At 52.6% G+C, this 20,166-nt stretch overlaps 2 protein-coding genes and 1 non-coding gene across 5 annotated transcripts; 2 read left to right on the forward strand and 1 right to left on the reverse strand.

Moving 5' to 3' along the window:
- Positions 1–1,873: 1,873 nt before the first annotated feature.
- SHD (Src homology 2 domain containing transforming protein D) lies at positions 1,874–10,389 on the forward strand. The gene is made up of 6 exons (XM_027547277.1): positions 1,874–2,992; positions 4,823–4,928; positions 5,008–5,196; positions 7,034–7,157; positions 8,613–8,732; positions 10,000–10,389. Exons 1-6 carry the CDS (start codon positions 2,693–2,695, stop codon positions 10,184–10,186), a joined length of 1,026 nt encoding a protein of 341 aa, XP_027403078.1. The 5' UTR covers positions 1,874–2,692; the 3' UTR covers positions 10,187–10,389.
- Positions 10,390–11,101: 712 nt separating this feature from the next.
- On the reverse strand, positions 11,102–20,130 carry TMIGD2 (transmembrane and immunoglobulin domain containing 2). Of its 3 annotated transcripts, none has more exons than XM_027547281.1 (5): positions 19,680–20,130; positions 15,623–15,982; positions 12,114–12,143; positions 11,919–12,020; positions 11,102–11,557 (listed from the first exon to the last, which is right to left on the reverse strand). In XM_027547281.1, exons 2-5 carry the CDS (start codon positions 15,888–15,890, stop codon positions 11,217–11,219), a joined length of 741 nt encoding a protein of 246 aa, XP_027403082.1. In that variant the 5' UTR covers positions 15,891–15,982; positions 19,680–20,130; the 3' UTR covers positions 11,102–11,216. The 3 variants fall into 3 exon arrangements, with proteins under 3 accessions (XP_027403082.1, XP_027403080.1, XP_027403081.1); XM_027547279.1 differs by lacking the exon at positions 19,680–20,130 and adding an exon at positions 18,403–18,511; XM_027547280.1 differs by lacking the exons at positions 12,114–12,143; positions 19,680–20,130 and adding an exon at positions 18,403–18,510.
- On the forward strand, positions 12,418–12,490 carry TRNAR-CCG. The gene has a single exon. It is a non-coding gene; the product is annotated as a tRNA-Arg (tRNA).
- Positions 20,131–20,166: the final 36 nt, after the last annotated feature.

A 20,166-nucleotide genomic window follows, 5' to 3' on the forward strand; every position in this document is an offset into this window, starting at 1 on the left:
CACACTACCACAGGGTTGTGGGACCCCTAGCCCGGCTCTCCCCTTCATCCACTGCCACTCGCTCCTCCCCGAGCCCCATCCCTGCTCCTGCGGTGGGAGTTGGGGCAGCCCCAGGAGAAGCCGGCTCAAAAGCACAGGGAAGTCAAACGCCGTTTGATTCTGCCTCCAGGGCCCCTAATTGCTATTCCTGACACACACTGTAATTAGAAGGCCCCTTTCAAATATTTATACCTTAGACGTCGTGTATTTATCTGACAGGGAGAGGACTCGGATTTGATGAGATCTGTCAACAGCTCATCCTGGAGCCGGGGAATTGCCTTGCGGCTGACAGAAAACAGGACAATTACCCGATGTGCTCCCTGGCAGTCCCCAGGGATGCTGCCTCGTTGCTGAATGCTGAGGGCGGGTGGGGCGGGGGGTGTGAATGCTCTTGGGGAGATTGGGGAGGACCGAATTCAACAGGTTTGTGTCCAACAACTCAGCCGAAGCAGGAAAGGGAAGGCGAGGGCATCCGGACACCCCTGCTGCTGTGAGGGACCTGGCCTTGCTGGCTCTGGACTTCAGTTTTCCCATCTGGAAAATGGGGCTAACAGTGCAGGGGAGATGGAGAATCTCTGACTTCGTGAAGAGACCTGATGGGTGTTGAATGCCACTCCACGCCAGGCCATATCATGGCACCTGGGCAGAACTAAGCTGTGAGGTGTCTCTCCCTTCTCTGTTCCTCCTCGGTTTCCCCACGGGGGATGAAAAATAAGTCATTCCCTCCTGGCAATCCTTTCCCCGATCTCTGAGGGTTTCCTGTTAGAAGCCCCCTTTTTCAAATCAGGAGACATTGCCCGGGCCCCACTATTCTGAAGGGAGGGGGTGCAACTCTATAGCAGTGTTAGTCTATTTCCCCTCCCTTCCAAATTGCAGGCACCCGCCCACTCTAAGGGGCTTGGAGAAGGGAGCCTGAGGTCCTATCCTTCCTGACCACCCCTCTTATTCTTCTATTAGGGGTCCCTGAATAAGCCCCTCTATGGGAAAAGAAAAAAATGTGTTTCTTTTGGGACTGGTCAGTAGCTCCCTGGGCTCTCTTACTCCCCCCAAATCCCTCAGTATCCTCGGCCCCAGACAGCTGCAGCTGCCAAGAGGCAGCCAAACCAGGCGAGACCCCCCTTCCCCATTTCTGCTCCCTCCCTCCCTCCACCCCCAGAAGCCACAAAGGGACAGATGCTGAAGACACAGGCCAGGCACTGATACCATCTCCCTTCCCCTGGCCAGCTGTCCCAACCCCTTCCCCCATCCCACAATGGGTCCCCTGGGGAGAGGGGGACAGAGGAAAGCCCTCTTGGGGGAGGGGAAGCCAGAACCCCTTCCCTTCTGTCCCCCCCACACTTCCTCCGGCGTCATCGTCAATATCTGTTTTAGCCAATGACCTCTGAAACAATTTCCACACCCCCATTCTCCTGGTCAGTTTCACTGCCAGACCCTGGTTCAATTTCAACCCTCAACAGTGGTCACTCTCACCCCCTCTGCTGGTCAATTTCACCCCTTCTCGCGGTCAAGTCCAGCCCACCCTCTTTCCTGGTCAATTTCCACCTCGCCTTCCTCTCGTCTTCCCCACCTCAGCACCTCTTGCTCTGCAGAGCAAGGTCAGCGCCTGTGGGTTCCTGCCTCCCGCGCTCCTCGCTCGCTCCTGCCAGCCTCGGTCCTCCGGGTCACTGTCCAGCCGCCGCGGCCTTGGCCCCAGCGACTCCCGCTCCGCATACCCCCCTCCCTCCGCGGGCAGCGGCTCTCCTGCCTCCCCAGAACAGCTGAAGGTCTCACTCACCTCGGAGGGGAGCGCAGGGCGAGGGGAGGGGCGGGGGAACCCGCGGAGGGGGAGGCGGGGAAGCCTTGACGTCCCTGCTCTGGACCCGGCCCGGGGCTGGTAGGGACTGGGGCGCCCGCCCGCCCGAGCGCCCCCTCCCCAAAGTCCCACCTCCCGGTCGCGCGCCGGCGGCGGCGGTGAAAGTCTCTCCGAAAGCGTGAAGGGGGATTGGAGGAGATTTTATTTCCCTTTGTGCCCGTGACTCGGGCCGGATCGAGGCGGCGGGGCCGGGGACCCCGGGCTTGGGGCTCCCCCCGGAGCGGCGAGGAGCGCAACAAAGGATGCGCCCCACCGGGGTCACCGTCCCCGCGGCCCAACTTTGCGCGCGGCGCCCGTGCCCCCGGGGAGCCCGCCCCCTGCGTTGAGAACCCAGGCGTCCGGGCTGAGCCAAGGCTGGGGACGTCCGCTGGCGGCGCTGTCCTCGCCCTCGGCTCCCAGGAGGGGGATTCCAGAGCTTTCCGGAGGCGGCGGGTGGCCGCGCCGCGCACGAGACCGCTCTGCCCGCGGAAACTCCGCGCGCTTCCGCGGATGCCCCTGGCTCCGGCCGGACTACCCCGCGCTCGGCGTTCAGGGCCCCGCGCGACGCCCGCTTCCCACGCCGTCCTTCCAGAGCTGGGCTAAGGTGCAATTTTGCTCCTCCTTTCCCCTCCCTCTTCTCGTCTCCTCCTTTTTCTCCCCTTTTCACCCTCCTCTGAGCCCAGCCAAAGGGCACACCTGATCTTTCTCCTCCTCCTTCCCCTCCCACCTTTTCCCTGGGGACCCTGCCGAGGGAGAGGGCCCAGAAGAGGGCATGCGGGTCCCCCGCTGACAGTGGCCAGGTTTGGGGTGACACGCGCTCAGATGGCCAAGTGGCTCCGAGACTACCTGAGCTTTGGCGGTCGGCGGCCCCCTCCGCAGCCGCCCACCCCCGACTACACCGAGAGCGACATCCTGCGGGCCTACCGCGAGCAGAAGGATCTGGACTTTGAAGACCCCTACGAGGACGCCGATAGCCGCCTAGAGCCCGATTCCTCCGGGGGGCCCGGGGACTCCAAGGGCCCTGGAGACGCGAAGTACGACTCTCCAAAGCACCGGCTCATCAAGGTGGAGGCAGTCGACATTGCCAGAGCCAAGGTCTTGCTGGGAAGCCCCGGGGAAGAGGTGCGTGGCTAAGTCCCCTAAGCTGGGTGGGCCCCGGAGACTGGGTGGGGAGGGCCAGGCTGGCTCCCCCACCCTGGATTTTGGGGATCTTCTTTAGGTGTTATCCCAGGGGCAGACCAGGCCACCAGCCCACTTCCCCCAATCCCCCACCTGCTTGGCAGTTTGCTGTCTGTCTCCTTTCAATTCACAGTACTGGCTGCCCGCCTCCCTCTGTCATTGGCTTTGTACCCCTTTCCTCCAGCTTCCTAAGTTCCCCCTTCTGGATCCCTTCCCCCAGCTTCCCTTCCTCTTAGAAGCTGAAGGGATCTTCCTCAAACAGATCTGAGTGAGTCGGTTTCCTATGGGGCACTTCAACATCTTCACCACCCCTCTCCACCCTTCCTCTGTTACACCCATTTTACAGAAGTGGAAACTGAGGCTCACAGAAGAAAAGTGACTGGCCCCAGGTCACATGGCTCTAACTTGTTTAGAACTTGAACCAGACTTGCTTCCAATGCCCATACTTTTTTTTCCCAGTATTTTTCCTAAATGATCAGAAGGTCCACCATACACCATCAGCAGAGACAGAAAAGACTTCAAGGGGAATTATGGGAGGCTGTGTCTGGTAGTGGGGCTTCTCTGGTGGCTCAGATGGTAAAGAATCTGCTTGCAATGCAGGAGATCCGGGTTCCATCCCTGCGTCAGGAAGATCCCCTGGAGAAGGAAATGGCAACCCACTCCAGTATTCTCACCTGGAAAATCCCATGGTCAGAGGAGCCTGCCTGGTAGTGGTTAATGGCACAGAGAAAGGTAGGAGGAGGCAGGGACTTGGGGAAGCAGACAACCTAGGATCAAACGCTGCCTCTGACTTATCAGCTGTGTGACCCTGAGCAAGTCACTTCCCTGTATGTGCCTTGGTTTCCTTATCTGTAAAATGGGGATAAAGTACTTACTGAGTGTTGGTACTACCAGTAAATATATTTGAAGTCTTTTGGAACAGTACTGGCGCCTGATAAATATTAAAATGATTGAAGGAGGGAGGTAGGGGTCAGAGGAAGAGAGCAAGGGATGATCTACTTGCAAACACTTGTGGGTGGGAAAAAAAAAAGAGAGAGACACGTGTACCCCAATGTTCATCGCAGCACTGTTTATAATAGCCAGGACATGGAAACAACCTAGATGTCCATCAGCAGATGAATGGATAAGAAAGCTGTGGTACATATACACAATGGAGTATTACTCAGCCATTAAAAAGAATACATTTGAATCAGTTCTAATGAGGTGGATGAAACTGGAGCCTATTATACAGAGTGAAGTAAGCCAGAAGGACAAACACCAATACAGTATACTAACGCATATATATGGAATTTAGAAAGATGGTAACGATAACCCTGTATACGAGACAGCAAAAGAGACACTGATGTATAGAACAGGCTTATGGACTCTGTGGGAGAGGGAGAGGGTGGGAAGATTTGGGAGAATGGCATTGAAACATGTGAAATGTCATGTATGAAACGAGATGCCAGTCCAGGTTCAATGCACGATGCTGGATGCTTGGGGCTGGTGCACTGGGACGACCCAGAGGGATGGTATGGGGAGGGAGGAGGGAGGAGGGTTCAGGATGGGGAACACATGTATAATTTTTTTAAATTAAAAAAAAAAATAAAGATGTATGTGATGAAAAAAAAAAAAAAGAAAAAAAAACCCACTTGCTTGGACAGCGTGTGTCAGATAGATCAGAGACAGCAGGCGAGAGGTGTACTGTATCCATGCTGGGCACAGCATGGGTACCCAGAGCTAGGCTTGGTCCCCCTGAGTCCTTGACCCCCTCTCTTGCCTTTCTCTGTCCAGTCGAAAGTCGACACCGAGTATTCGGACCCCTTTGATGCCCAGCCCCATCCACCACCCCCGGATGATGGCTACATGGAGCCCTACGATGCCCAACGGGTCATGAGTGGTGAGTAAGCAGGGCTTGGAGGGAAGGTGACAGGCTCCCAGGTGGGAGTGGGAGCTGAGCAGTATCTTTGGTCTCCCAGAACTGCCATGCAGGAGGGTGCAGCTGTATGACACCCCTTATGAGGAGCAAGACCAAGAACTGGGAGATGGGCCCCCTTCAGGGCAGAAACCTCGACAGAGTCGGCTGCCCCAGGAAGATGAGCGGCCAGCAGATGAGTATGACCAGCCCTGGGAGTGGAAGAAAGACCATATCTCCAAGGCGTTTGCAGGTGATTCTCTTACCCTGATTTCTGAAGATCTGTGTCCCTCTATTTTCTGCTCTGGTCATGTCCCCTGTTTCAACTAACAAAGTAAACCTCCATCACTTGTCACTTTGGTAGTTTGTTAATTCTCACTAAAGTGTGAATGACTGATAGTCATAAGTTTCTCTTTCCAGGAGAACCTGTATCCTCCTTGGAAACTGAAACCCCTTTAATTAATTTATTTATTTTTATTTTATTTTATTGACTATGCCATAAGGCTTGCAGGACCTTAGTTCACTGACCAGGGATTGAACCCAGGCCTTTGGTAGTGAAAGCAAGAAGTCTTAACCACTGGACCGCCAGGAAATTCCCTGAAATCTCTTTTCGAATGCAGTGGAATCTACTCATTCTGCTCACTACAGTGCAGGAATAGGCTTTGGTGTCAGGACTAGATCTGGGTTTGTGTCTCTTACGTGGGCTAATGACTTTATCTCCCTGAGTCTCAATTCTCTAACTTGTACCTATTGAGTAGAGCACTTGTAAACTGAGTGCTAAAGTACTCAATTACACAGGAGCTTTGGGGAGGAGAGTAGCATTTCTTAGAGTCAGTTTCTGAGTTGGGTAAGCTTGGACAAGTCTCTGAACCTCAGTTTCCTCTTCTGTAGAAAGAGGAATAATAAGGTCACCTAAGGCTTCCCTTGGAGAAGGCAATGGCACCCCACTCCAGTACTCTTGCCTGGAAAATCCCACGGACAGAGGAGCCTGGTAGGCTGCAGTCCATGGGGTCGCTAAGAGTCGGACACGACTGAGCGACTTCACTTTCACTTTTCACTTTCCTGCATTGGAGAAGGAAATGGCAACCCACTCCAGTGTTCTTGCCTGGAGAATCCCAGAGACGGGGGAGCCTGGTGGGCTGCCGTCTATGGGGTCACACAGCGTCGGACACGACTGAAGTGACTTAGCAGCAGTAGCAGTAGCAGCAAGGCTTCCCTTGTGGATCATCTGGTAATGAATCCACCTGCAATGTGGGAGACCTGGGTTCGATTCCTGGATTGGGAAGATACCCTGCAGAAGGGAAAGGCTACCACTCCAGTATTCTGTCCTGGAGAATTCCATGGACTGTGTAAGTCCAGGGGGTCAGAAAGAGTCGGACACGACTGAGCAACTTCCACTTTTCACTTTCAAGGTCACCTTTAAGAAATAAACTTCAGGAAGAGTTGTGCGAACGCAAATCTGCCCAAGAAGTTGTATAATTGTGAGGGAAATTGGAGCTAGTGCCTCAGTCTACCAGTCTGTATATCAGGGGCGGTTGTCTAGCTCTGGGCTTTCCTGGTGGCTTAGACGGGAGAGAATCTGCCTGTAATGCGGGAGACCCAGGTTTGATCGGGAAGATCCTCTGGTGAAGGAAATGGCAACCCACTCCAGTATTCTTGCCTGAAGAATACCAAGGACAGAGGAGCCTGGTGGTCTACAGTCCATGGGATCGCAAAGAGTTGGACACGACTGAGCGACTAACACATTCTACATTCTCTGTGACTTGGCCAAAATCTCGCGGAACTTCCCACTTGCCCCTCTAGCCACGTCCCCTGCTCTCTGATTTATCATTCAGGGAACTGGCCACCCTTCGATGCCACCAGATTCGGGAATGACCACACCCCTTTCTTCTGAAGGCTAATTGGTTGCTGGTGTACCAATCCCCCACCCCCCGCCCCAACCTTAAACCCAACCCCCTCTTCTTCTGGATTCTGATAGGTTGCCCTAAGCTGGCACCGCCTTCCTACTGAAATTCCATTGGCTTGTTCCTATCCCACCCTCTTGAGATAGGCGGGACTTAACCATTTTCTCTTTAAACCTTCTCCTCCAGTTCAGTTTGACAGTCCAGACTGGGAAAGAACCTCGGGCTCAGCCAAGGAGCTCCGGAGACCGCCGCCCAGAAGCCCCCAGCCTGCAGAGCGCGTGGACCCGACCCTGCCCCTGGAAAAACAGCCGTGAGTGAGGAAGCTGAAGGTGGAAGAGCCGGGTTGAATCCCTCCCTGCCCCATACTAGTCACAGATTTCTCGGACCAGGGGGGCTGGAGGAACTTGGATTCATTCATTCACTTCATTCATTTCTTCAACTAATCTTCACTGGGTGACAGCGCCTCGTGTGCGCTAGACACCCAGCTCGGTGCAAAGCAAGAGCAGGTGTCTCCACTCCCTCTGGCCTCAGATTCTGGGTTCAAATCCCTTCTCTGTAATTTTTGGCTCCGTGACCTTGGGCAAGTCACTCAACCTCTCTGAAGCTCGGGCTCAACACTTCCAAGAGAGTTCCTGCCTCACACAGAATAGGGATTTCCTCCCTTTCCTTGGGTGGGATTTATAAGCCTGAGAGTGAAGAGACAAAAATCATTCTCACCCCCAAGAGATCTTTTGGTGAAAGTGGGAAGATCAAGACTTTGAAGGGGTTCCAACTTTAGGCTGGAATGAAGCTCACAAGCTGGGAAAGTCTGGGTGTTCTGTGTTCCTCTAGCCTAGATGTTCCTCAAAGAACTCCCTGAGCCTTGAGAGCCCAGCCCTGTGAGTACTAGGGCGTGTTTAGCACAGCCATTCCCAAACCTCTTAGGTGGGTGGTACAGGATTACCTAATTAACACAAGCATGAGGTATTTTCTTTCAATACAAACAACTTTTTGGTGCTCATTGGTCTTTGACACTTTGCTCCCTCTGTCTGAGCATGTTAAAGAAAAATATTATGTAAAGAATGTACAGGTAGGTGGGGATATGTTGCTGTTGTTCAGATGCAAAGTCGTGTCTGACTCTTTGTGATCCCATGGACTGCAGCTCTCCAGGCTTCCCTCTCCTGCACCATCTCCCAGAGTTTGCCCAAGTTCATATCTGTTGAATCGGTGATGCCATCCAACCATCTCATCCTGTGTCCTCTTCTTCTTCTGCCTTCAGTCTTTCCCAGCATTAGGGTCTTTTCCAATGAGTCAGCTGTTAGCATCAGGTGGCCAAAGTATTGGAACTTCAGCTCAGCATCAGTCCTTCCAAAGAGTATTCAGGGTTGATTTCCTTTAGCATTGACTGGTTTGATCTCCTTGCTGTCCAAGGGACTCTCAAGAGATACAGGATGCAGCAAATCTCCTGAAAGTGATGTGCAAGTGATGCAAGTTGGAGGGAGGGGTTGAGGACACCTGGGCACTCAGCTGAGGGAGGCTGCAAAGATCAAAGTCAAGGGTACATGTTGAATTGGAGGGAGAAGCTCCAGGTGGACCTGGGTTTACCTGACTCACAGAGAGACCCTTGTCTGCCTGAAAACCAAGTTCCTCTTGAGAAATCCAAGGGAATTTGTCTCCCTTGTTTGCCTGGGTGTCACAAGTCCTTGAATGAGCTGTGCCTACATCCAGCCCCAGGATGTGTTGGAAGGGGGATTGCCTTCAGGAGACATCTGTCCCCACCCCCTAGGTGGTTCCACGGCCTGCTGAGCCGGGCGGATGCCGAGAACCTCCTGTCGCTCTGCAAGGAAGGCAGCTACCTTGTGCGGCTCAGTGAGAGCAGCCCCCAAGACTGCTCCCTGTCCCTCAGGTGAGACCCCAATCTTCTGGAGGGACAGAGGGTCACAGGACTGCATGCCTTCGACTGTCAAGCTTTTGACTGAACTCAGCTGGAGAAGAGGAGTGTGGCTCCAGGAGCCGATGGGTGGGATTTCCAGGGCGGATGGACAGAGCTTTCAGGCCAGTGGGTGGGGCTTATGGGAGCCGTGGGCAGAGCTTCTAGGTCAGAAGGTGGGGCTTTCAGAGAGGCTACCGGCATGGTTCCTACTGAGAATGAGCTCCCTGTCACTGGAGGTACGCAAGACAATGGAGAGGAAGCCATACAGTAAATCTAGAACTTCAGTGAGATGAGGAACTAGGTGTCCAAGTTTCCTCTGGACTCCTTCCAGGTTTAAAAGTATATCCATTTGTGTTGATTCAGGGCCAAAATCTCAGTGGCCCTGTAGACGTTTGAGTTTGATACCCTGGTTCTACGTGCTTCTCTGCCTAAGATTCTAAGTGTGTCTGATTACAAAACGCTCCTAAGATTCTACCAGGTTTCTGAGTGTGAGATTCCTAAAAGGTCAAGATTGAAGAGGGTTTGGAAGTAGGTTCATATCCTGCCTCTGCCACTTCCTAGCTGTGTGACCTCAGCTAAATCATTCAACCTCTCTGGGCCTCGGTTTCCTTATCTGTGAAACAAAGACAATAATAGCATCCAGTTTGTTTTAATACTACGATTAAAAGAGGGGGAAAGGTGAAAAAGTGTTGAGAAGAATCCCCAGGAAACAGGAAGCGCTTAATTCATACTAATGATGGTGATAGAATCATTTCCAGGTTCTATGTCATTCACCTACCAGAGACGTAAAGGAAAGGGACCCTAGGGAATTCCCTGGCAGTCCAGTGGTTAGGACTCCATGGGTGAGGGTACAACCAGGGAACTAAGATCCTTCAAGCCTCATGGAAAAGCCAAAAGCAAAAAAAAAAAAAAGGGGGGGGGTGGAGGTCCCTTGATTGAGGGTAACCAGGATGGGTAGCACAAGGGATCAGGAGGTTTGGCGAGAAAGTGCCTTATGTGTTCTTGGGGAGGGACCTCCAACTGGGAGGAACTCCAGCCTGTCTTCACAAGGGACAAGCGCAGAAGGCAACCCACAGTGTGGAACGAGTCAACAGCTTGATGCCAAGTGGCTGTTAACCAGAAATATTTGAGGATGCCAGGCTCGGGTTCCTAGGGTCCTCCAGGGAGTGGCTTTAGGCTTGGAGGGTGTGGGCGGGCCTGAAGTGCTGGGTGCCCCTTCTGACCTGACCCCTGTCCCCAGGAGCAGCCAGGGCTTCCTGCACCTGAAGTTCGCGCGCACCCGAGAGAACCAGTTCGTGCTGGGTCAGCACAGCGGCCCTTTCCCCAGTGTGCCAGAGCTGGTGCTCCATTATAGCTCCCGCCCACTGCCCGTGCAGGGTGCCGAGCATCTGGCCCTCCTGTACCCGGTGGTCTCACAGACCCCCTGACCTGGAGCCTCAGCCCTGTACCCTGGGCTGTGAGACCCCAGATCACTGGCTGCAAATGTTGGAGGTCTTTCCAGTCCCGGGGGAGGCTGGATGGAGAGACCTCTGCTCCTCCAGTCCCTGCTCGGCCCCCTTCTGGGTTCTAGGGCCCAGAACTGTGTCTGGAACCCCTCCTCTGGCCTGGAAAATAAATAAGTTATTGTGTGTTTCAAGTGTTCTTTCTGGGAGGGGGAGCTCAGCCCCTGAAGGAAGAGGGGAGGCAGCCCCGTGGAGGGGAAGAGTATCCCCAGCTCCATGTTTTGGGGGTGGAGCCGGGGTTGGAGCCTGAATGGCTCACAGGGAGGGACCAACATTCACAGAGCTGTTGACAGGCAGGGAGAGAGCGGTACGGAGGCAGATAAAACCTGGAGACAGCAAAGACCGGCTGATTAAAAAGATGGCGAAACCGAGGGGGTGAGGCTCTCAGGCCAACCCTGCCCCCACCCCGCCCCTCCTTCCTATCCTGGGCCGGTGGCCACGGGCTGCTGCTGCTGCCACCGAAAAAGGACATCTGTCCCCATGGAAACAGCAGACGTGGGGGAAGGGAGCCAGGCTCAGCTGGTGTCACTTCAAGGTGACAGTCGGGCAGGAGACCCCGGGGGGCTGACAAATGCCAGGAAGCCCCAATTTCCCCCCTCACCCCCTAAGTCCAAGCCTGCTTAGGGAGGGGGTAGACACCAGTTGGGGAGGGGGAGTGTTTCCAGCTCCAGGCACTGTTTAGAAGTGAGGGACATCACTTCTCTGCTAATTGGACATGACCCTCCAAGGATAAGAGGGGGAAAGCTTTCAAGCCCTCTCACCAGAGTCGTCCTCCAGGACCGCATCCCCTAGATGACTCCCTGATGGCTCAAATCTCTAGCACTGCCAAATTGCCACAGATACTGGCTTTGCTTTCTTCATGAACCTTTATTGGATGTTCTTGGGACAAGGGAGAGGTCTATCCTCAAAAACAAGGACGGGGTCTCTATCATAAACTGCTGGACTCTGTGATCCCCTAGGAATAAGTCACATCTTTATATAGTCGCTGGGGGTAGGTCTTCTCTGGCTCTCCTGCGGTTCTGATTTCTCTTCCCACTTCAAGGAACCCTCTTGACCTTGGCTGCCCAGAGGAGCCTGGGCCAGGAGAGATTCTGACTGCAGAGATGGGGTGAATGGGTCTGGGACTGGGGCAAAATTTGGGAGCCATATGCGACTTGGGGCGCTGGGGGAAAGAGATCGAGTAGAAGCTTTGGCCCTTCTGATCCTCACTGTCCAGCACCTTCCTTTCCACAGGCCATGCCTTCTTCCTTGCGGCTCTCCGGGGCCGGTATAGGACGTTGCTGTAGATTGGACTGCCTGCATTGGTGGGGGAGGGGGTGGGGGTGGGGGTGTGGGGGGTGGGGAGATGACACCAAGAGGGGACAGTCATTTAAGAGAGCCTGGTCCTCTCCAGCCCACTTTTTGGGGGCTTTGTCTATGCCCCTGAAAAAACACGGATGTAGGGGCCAACCTTCCCGATCCATTCCTCTTCTCTGCCCCCCAGCCTCACCCTCCCTTCTTCCTAAAGAAGCAGGGATCAAAGTCAGAAGGAGATGCGTTCCGCCTAGTCAAGCAGCTGCAGTTCCAGCTTTCGCAACGAGGGGGCGCGATCGCCAGCGGGTGGCGGTGCTCTTGGGAACCTCCCGCCCTCTGCGCAGCTACCTGCGCGGTTCCTTACCTGCATCCCCGTTCCGGCAGCGGCGGCGGCCCCAGATCCCAGCGCCCAGAGCGAAAACGGCAACGGCCACGGCCCCCGTCACCAGCGGCGCGAAGTAGAGGCCTGGAATGGGAGAGGGGATGGTGGGCAGGCTGACGGAGGGCGGGGCAGAGGGGCGGGGCGGAGCTGAAGGAGGGTCAGGTAGACGGAGCTCACCTGAGAAGCTGTGGTCCTGCAGCCAGACACCTGCAGAGAAGAAACCTGCGTCTCAGGCGAGCTCACCTTTGAGTTCAGCATCCTGCACCCCTTTAGGGTAAGAGCCCCTCTACCCCGTGTGGAACCTCAGGGTTCTTGCACTTGCCATGCTGTGAGTTCAGGCAAGTATTTGCTCTAAACCTCTTTCCTCTTCTGAAAAATGAGACTAAGCATGCCTGTCTTGCTGGGTTATTGTGAATACATTCCAGACCCGGTAATAAACTCTTTAGATATAATCACTTTAAAGTCATATAATCTGGTGACTTCCCTGGTGGTCCAGTGGTTGAGACTCTGAACTCCGAATGCAGGGGGCCCAGGTTCAATCCCTGGTCAGGGAACTAGATCCTACATGCCAGAACTAAGAGTTCACATGCTGAAACAAAGATTCCGCATGCTGCAACTAAGACCTGGCACAGGAAAATAAATACATATTTTAAATAGAGAAATAAATTCACCTAGTCTGATGAGAAAGCACTATTAGCTGAATTTTGATAACTAAGGAAACAGGCACAAACGAGTCAAGTCACTAGCATAAGGTCACAGAGCAAGTGAGGATGTGCTTTCAGGCCTGTGTAACTGACGGGAACCCCAGCCAAGGCGCTTTCTCCTGTGACCAAGACAAGGCCTAGAGTCCCCAGCCCCTTCATCTTCCAGGTTCTGAAGTTGGCAGTGATCCCGGGGTGGGGGGGTGGGCTTCTGATGGGGAAGCCAGCTGTGCAGAGCTGAATCCGTGCCGACCCAGCCTCGCTCCCTCACAGCTGCCAACAACTCTCAGCCCGGTGCCTCCGCTACCCCCGCCTCTGCTAATTGGTAATTGGCCCCCTTGTCTCAAGGAGCCAAGGGTTGGCGGGGGGCTGGGGGTGCGGCCATAACACACCGCCCTGGAGGCAGGCAGTGGGCGGATCCTGCCAGCTGGAGAGAAATGGGCATCTCTTGGAGCTAGGAGTCTGGGTGGTGCTTCATTTTGCCTGATAGGAGCCAGGCAGGTGCCCAAGGCCCTGAGGAACAGCAAAGAGAGCAAGACAGCAACAGGTCAACTTGCAAACTATGCAGGGTTTGGCCCTTACGTGGGTGTCAGGCAGAGGTGGGGAAATGTGTGAGTCGGGCTCTGGAGAAAGCTGCCTGCATCCTGGCTTGTGTGGGTGGCTGGACGTGTCTTGGCCCTGGCTGGGCCTTAGCTTTATTCTCTGTGAAAGGAGGCTGCTGGCTAAGCTAATCTGGAAAGTTCCTTCCAGGCTTGAGAGTCAATGGTTTTCTTTTTTGTCTGTTTGTTTTGTGTATGTGTTTTATTTTTGGCCCTGTGGAATTGAAGCTGTGCCCCCTGCAGTGGAAGCATGGAGTCCTGACCACTGGACCACCACAGGGAAGTCCCGACAGTCAATGGCTTTCAAGTCTAGATCCTGGAATTCTACAGTTTTCTGCTCTTACATACTCTGATTGCAAAAGGCTAAGAGTTTATCTGTTTAAAGTATTTCAGACCCTACAATTCTAAGATTCTATAATCTTCCATGCCTTTGTTTCGGTGTTTCTCAACCTTTTTTCATTATCAGTCCCCTAAGAAGGCTTTCTAAGAACCTTCATTTGTTCCCTCATGAAATGTTAATACCACAGATATGCTATAAATCTGTGGGCTATCTGCATATCTCTGCTTTAAACATAAAAGGGTAAGATTTTCTTTGCTCCCAAGAACCAATGTTTTTTCTGAGGAGTGATAGTCCCTATGGATAACATAGGTTGCAATTCTCAGAGCTTAGAATTTACGCCCCTAGAATTCTCGAACTGCAAGATTCTGCTTTATGGTTTGAGATTCTAGAATTGTTTTCGGTACAATACAACTGTGTCCATATGTTGACCAAAAGACAAGTTCTAGGGACTTCCCTGATGGTCCAGTGGTTAACACTCCATGTTTCCAACGCAGGAGGTGTGGGTTTGATCCCTGATCGGGGAACTAAGATCCCACATGCCCCCACAGTGCAGCCAAAAAAATATTTAAAAAAAGACAAGTTCTAGATTGTTCATAGAGGTCTTATTTATAATAGCCAAAACCTAGAAGTTGCCAAAATAGCCATCGATAGGAAACTGGACTGATCAGTGGTGATGGAGGGCACTCCACAGAAAAGGAAAAGGATGAGCCATTGCTCCACACACCAACACAGAGGAGTCTCACAGACAGTGTCGAGTGAAAGATGTTGGACACAGAATGCACTCTATGATTTCATTAAGTAAAACAGGAAGCCAGTTAAAATAGATTACTGCTGCTATAAATCAGAATAGTGTGTGTGGGGGGGAAGGATAGCATTTATAAGGAGGCAGATATGTGTGTCGAGCAGGGTGGTGAGTACCCAGATGTGTGCAGGTTGTGAGAACCCATTGCTATGATTTGTGTTGTTGTTGTTTAGTCAATAAGTCATGTCTGATTCTTTTGCAACCCCATGGACTATAGCCCATCAGTCTCCCCTCTCCATGGATTTCCCAGGCAAGAATACTGGAGTGGGTTGCCATTTCCTTCTCCAGGGGGATCTCCCCAAGCCAGAGATCTCCTGCATCACAGGCAGATTCTTTACCACTGAGCCACCAGTGAAGCCCATTATTTGTATACATCCCTCCAAAATTCATATGTTGAATCCTAACCTCTAATATGAAGGTAATGAGAGGTCAGGGCCTTTGGGGGGTAGTTAGGTAAAGAGGGTAGAGCCTTCATGAATGGGATCAGTGCTCTTATAGTGGTCCGTACCGTGGTTAAGACTCTGCCCTTCCAAGGCAGGTGGTGCAGTTCAGTCCCTGGTTGCTGAACCTAAAGAGCTCCCCAGCCCCCTGCTGCTACATGAGGACACAGCTAGAAGGTGCAGGCTATGAACCAGGAAGAGGGTTCTCACCAGAGCAAGACCTTGCTGGCACTTTGATCTTGGATTTCCAATCTCTAGAATTCTGAGAAATAAATATGTGGTTTATAAGCCACCCAGTCTGTAGTGTCTTATCAGTGATCTAACAGACTAAGATATCCATGAGCTGGCCACTTTCAGTATAGGCATTTCTCTGTATGGAGGATATACTTGAATAACACAGTTTATGAAACTGTTTTGAATTAGAATCCAGAATTATATATATTCAAGAGTGTTTGTGATTGTGATATACTGGAGCAGGGCTGAGTAACTACAGCCTGTAAGTCAAATTCAGCCCTCTGTTTTTTGTTTTTGTTTTTTTTTTTTCAAATAAAATTTTATTGGCACCGAGGCCCTCGCATTCCCTTAAGCATGTCTATGGAGACTTTCACACTATAACAGCAGAGTGGAGTCGTCACAACAGAAATTTTCTGGTCTGCAAAATTCTTGCATCTGCAGACTGTTTCTAGGAATCCAATTTAGAGAATTTAGTTGCTAGGAGCTTGAGATTCTAGAAGCTTAAGATTTCTAGAAGTTCCAAGTCCTCCCTGGCTTACACCCCTGCCCCCTACCCCCATGCTCTCATACCTCTCTCCACCAGGAGCTGCGTCCCGTTGCCCTGGGCCTCCTCCCAAACAGGGATCTCCACGGTTGCCCCACACACATAGAGTCCACTGTCATTGAGGCTCACGTGGTTCAGCTGCAGGGTGAGGTTGCCAGGCGGCTGCCAGGATAGCCATCCCTGAGGCCCACAGACATCCTTGCTCAGACTGCCATTGATGATGTGTGTCTGGCAAAAGATGTCAGCATCCTTGATCCACTCGACACGGAGCCACTCCCAGGCCTGGGCGTGCATCACCTGGCAGGCCAAAGTCACCTGGCTGTCCTGTCTCACCTGCAGCAACTTCGGTGCCTGCTGCACAGTCAGGCCTGTGACTCCTTGTAGGACTGGAGGAAAGAAGAAGTGAGTGAGAACTTCTTAAGTGTGTGTGTGTGTGTGTGTGAGTGTGTATGTGTATGTGTGTGTGCGTGACTTACTTCCCTAGCCAGCCCACAGGAATCAGGCAGTGAGGGCCTGAAAGCTTACTATCTGTGTGATCTTTGCAAGGTCATTTCTTGCTGAACCTCCATGGCCCCATCTGTGAAATGGGTATAAGTTTCTCAGCACTTGTGAGATTTCAAGGTGAACTCTATGACATGTCTGGCTCTCAGCCACAGAAAGATTGCCTGGAGTGTGCCAGACCCTGATCTGGACCCTGTGGACACAGACACACAGGTGACTGAGACAGACAAAAGCCCCTACCCTTGTGAAGCCAACGGTCTCAGGGTAGAGACACAGGAAGTCATGAAATGAGAATCGATGGAGGAAAGGAATGGGGAGTGGCAAGAGATGATAAGGATGAAATGAGAGGGTGTACTTATAGAGGGTGATCAGGGAGGGCCTCTCAGAGGAGGTGACATTTGAGCAGGGATGTGAATAATAAGATGTATTCGGGGCTTTCCTGGTGGTACAGTTAAGAATCCACCTGCCAATGCAGGAGACACGGGTTCGATCCCTGGTTGGGGAAGATCCCACATACTGTGAGACAACTAAGCCCGTGCTCTGCAACAAGAGAAACCACTGCAATGAGAAGCCCAAGCACCGCAACTAGAGAGTAGCCCCTGCTTGCCACAACTAAAGAAAGTCTGAGTGCAGCAATGAAGACCCAGCATAGGCATAAACAAATAAAATAAATCTTAAAAAAATGAAAGAAGTAGTCAGTCGTCCGTAAGGAATGGGTCATGCAAAGGTCCTGAGGCCAGACCAGGCCTGGTGAGTTGGAGGAACAGGGAGGAGGCCCCCAGGGTTGGAGCAGAGCATGTGAGGGGGAGAGAGGGAGGAAGTGGGATCAGAGAAGTCAGCAGGGCATGGCTTTTAGAGACCTGCGGCCTGTGTGGGTGGGGTATGACAGAGGTAGGGAGGTGGGTGGGGGTGGGGAAAGGGGGGCAGTGTACTTTTCAATCTAAGCGTGATGAGAAACCACGGGAGCAGGGAGGAAGTGTGGTCCAGTTAAAGTTTAAAAAAAATCACAGTCATTGCCATGGTGAGAACGGACTGTGATCTTCATGGGGCAGAAGCGGGAGAGGGGTCAGGATGGCGGAGAAACCAGGGTCCAGGAGACCAGTGATGGGACTCAGACCCTGGAAAAGAAGAGGTCAGAGTTTGAACAGATTTTGAAAGTTGCCCGCAGAAGAACTACAAGACCTGAGTTGGTCACTGTTACCCTGAAACTGTCGCAACACTGTTCATCGGCTATATTCTAACACAAAATAACAAGTTTAAAAAAAAAAAGAACTGAATTGGGAGGGAGGGAAAGAGACAGAGTGGCAGATTTCCAAGGTTCTTAGGCTGAGGGACTTTGTGAATGGTGGCGACTTTAGGACAAGATGGGGGATGCTGAGGGCCTTCCTTGGTGGCCCTTCCACGGTTTAAGACTCGAGCTTCCACTACAGGGGGTGTGCGTTTGATCCCTGACTGGGGAACTAATGGGGAACTCACATGCCACACAGCCAAAAAAAAAAGATGGGGGACACCGAGTAGAAGAAGCAGGGCTAGAGGGGAAAGAAAGGGTCTGCTTTTGGCCATAGGAAGTCTGGGGTACCTGTTAGATGCCCACCCCCCCCCAGAAGGGGTGAGTTGCCGTCAAGTTCCTGGCATTTGGGGTGGAGTTACAGCTGACCCTAAAGAGAGGAGATGCAGGGAATAGTATTCCAGGCAGAGGGAACAGAAGGTGCAAAGGTCCAGAGGTAGGATCAAGCTCTATGTGTTGGGATAAAAAAAGAAAAAAAAAGAGGAGTCAGCAGACTGGCCATGGGGGAGAGAGAGGGAATGCAGAGGAGCACAGAGAATAGAGCAGCCAGCAGGGCCAGGTCATACAAGGCTCGTAGGCAGGTCCCAGTGTGAATTTTATCCTAAGGTTCCCTCTGTGGATTTTCGCTAGAACGGTTCAACCCTTGCAGGCTCCCCTGGGAGCCCAGATGGCAAAGAATCTGCCTGCAATGCAGGAGACCTGGGTTCAATCCCTGGGTGGGGAAGATCCCCTGGAGAAGGAAATGGCAACCCATTCCAGTATTCTTGCCTGGAGAATTCCATGGGCAGAGGAGCCTGGCGGGCTACAGCTCATGGGTTGCAAAGAGTTGGACTCTACTGAGCAACTCCACACACACAGAGTTCTTGTAAAGTTCTGAGTATCAGGGAGAGAGACAGGGTGTATTTGGCAGAGCGGAGAGACGAAGGTTTCGAGGGGGCTCTGAACCGGAGGGGCAGGCAGCTGGAGTGATGAGTCACAACAGGATGGGGGCCAAGGCAGGGAGATTCAGATACTCACCCCAGAACTGCACCAGGAGGACCAGCACTGTGCCCGGGGACCCCATTCCTGGCCCCTCAGGCTCCTCTCTCCCAGCTGGCGCCCCGCCACCCCCTTTCCCCTCCCGTGTGACAGACTTCCTGCCACAGAAGCATAGGTGACACTCCGCCCCCGCCACAGAGGCATAAGTGACACCCAGGCCAGCCAGCACACGTCCGGTGGCCACTACTGCTGGGGCTCCACTTCCTGTCACTGGTGCCTCAGTTTCCCTCTTTTTTTTTTCAAGGCGAAAGGCAATATGTATGTGTGATGGAGATAAAGTGAGTGAAAATCTTCCTAAAAGACTACAGAGGGGCTTCCCTGGCCGTCCAGAGGTTAAGACTTGGCCTTCCAATGCAGGCAGTGCGGGTTCAGTCCCTGCTTGGGGACCTAAGATCCCACATGCCGGGAAACCAAGAAACCAAAACATAAAACAGAAACAATATATTTTTTTTAATGTACATTTAAAAATTGTATTTGTTGATTCATCGTTGGTTGTACTGGGTCTTCACTGCTGCGTGTGGGCTTCTCCTGTTGGGGAGCACGGGCTCTAGGTGCACGGGCTTCAGTAGTTGTAGCCCATAGGCTTAGTTGCCCTGCAGCATGTGGAATCTTCCCTGACCAGGGATCGAATCCATGTCCCTTGCATTGGCAGGCATATTCTCAACCACTGGACCACCAGAGAAGTCCAAAACAAGAAACAATATTGTTAACACATTCAACAGTTTTTAAAAATGGTCGACATCAAAAAAAATATAAAAAAAAAAAAGACTCCATAAACATGCCTAGACTGGGGACACGTGGCAGGGCAGGTGAGAGAAGGAATGGGGAGGGGAGCAGATGGCACAGACCTGAGCAGGGGACCTAGTGGCAGCTTCTCAGCATCCATTATTTTGCCCCTAAGATGTTTTCTTTTGGGGTTCAGGGGAATGGATTTCTGCTAATGGTTTTCAGTCCTGAGGCAGGTAAGGCGGGTAACCTGCCCCTACAGCTGGAAGAAGTTTGCAGGAGGTGGGGCGCTTCATAGTCTCCAGACTTTCTCTCAGCCCTGCACCTATTACCCCTTGGCTAGCTGTACCCACCCCTGGAGGAGAAGACAGACTCCTAGACCTCAATGTCTCACTCCCAACCACAGCGTGACCTCTTTTTTTTTTTTAACCAGAAAGAAGAAGGTCAGTGTTCTTGGCAGAATTGTTCCCATCACTCACAGACAGGCCCCTGTGGTGGTGTTCTGCCCACATGTCATACACAGAGCTTACCAGCCTCCTCCTAGCCGTATGGATTCTGGGCAGGCAGAGAAGCTTCTGGAGGAGATGTGAGAGCCTGGGGCTCTGTGGGATGCACAGGTGTTCAGCTGTGATGTTGGGAGAGAAAGGCAGCATTGGAAGCTGATCATCCGCTTAGGCAAAAGACTTTGGCTTTTCAGTAAATGCGAGGTTTGAGTAGTCGTGGAGCCAGGTCTACGGGCCAGGCTGGAGGGCCGGAGCTGTGGCAATGAAATTCCATTTTGAGTGGTAGCTGAGAAGTTGCAGGGGTGAAAGAGTTGGGAGACTGAGGCACAGAAGAACCAGGGACAGGCTCAAGGTCACAGGGCAGTTGAACCCAGGCATCCTGCCTCCCAGTTCTGAGCTCTCTCCAGCTCAGGCATCATTAGCAATATCACCTACGACGACCCAGACTCTGAGGGTCTCGGCTTTCCGCGACCCCAGCGCAAGACAGACTACATTTCCCAGCTTGCAGCGAGGG

Source organism: Bos indicus x Bos taurus, chromosome 7 (genome assembly GCF_003369695.1).
Source record: "Bos indicus x Bos taurus breed Angus x Brahman F1 hybrid chromosome 7, Bos_hybrid_MaternalHap_v2.0, whole genome shotgun sequence".
NCBI lineage: Eukaryota > Metazoa > Chordata > Mammalia > Artiodactyla > Bovidae > Bos > Bos indicus x Bos taurus.

Bases quoted from the DNA above. Each gene is read 5' to 3' on its own strand.
- SHD (XM_027547277.1), top strand. From the start codon at position 2,693: ATGGCCAAGTGGCTCCGAGACTACCTGAGCTTTGGCGGTCGGCGGCCC. The intron at 2,993-4,822 runs GTGCGTGGCTAA...TTCTCTGTCCAG, and splicing joins TGGGAAGCCCCGGGGAAGAG to TCGAAAGTCGACACCGAGTA. The intron at 4,929-5,007 runs GTGAGTAAGCAG...TTGGTCTCCCAG, and splicing joins TGCCCAACGGGTCATGAGTG to AACTGCCATGCAGGAGGGTG.
- TMIGD2 (XM_027547279.1), bottom strand. From the start codon at position 18,448: ATGGGGTCCCCGGGCACAGTGCTGGTCCTCCTGGTGCAGTTCTGGG. The intron at 12,144-15,622 runs GTATGAGAGCAT...TCTTCTCTGCAG, and splicing joins GCAGCTCCTGGTGGAGAGAG to GTGTCTGGCTGCAGGACCAC. The intron at 12,021-12,113 runs GTGAGCTCCGTC...CTCCCATTCCAG, and splicing joins GCAGGACCACAGCTTCTCAG to GCCTCTACTTCGCGCCGCTG.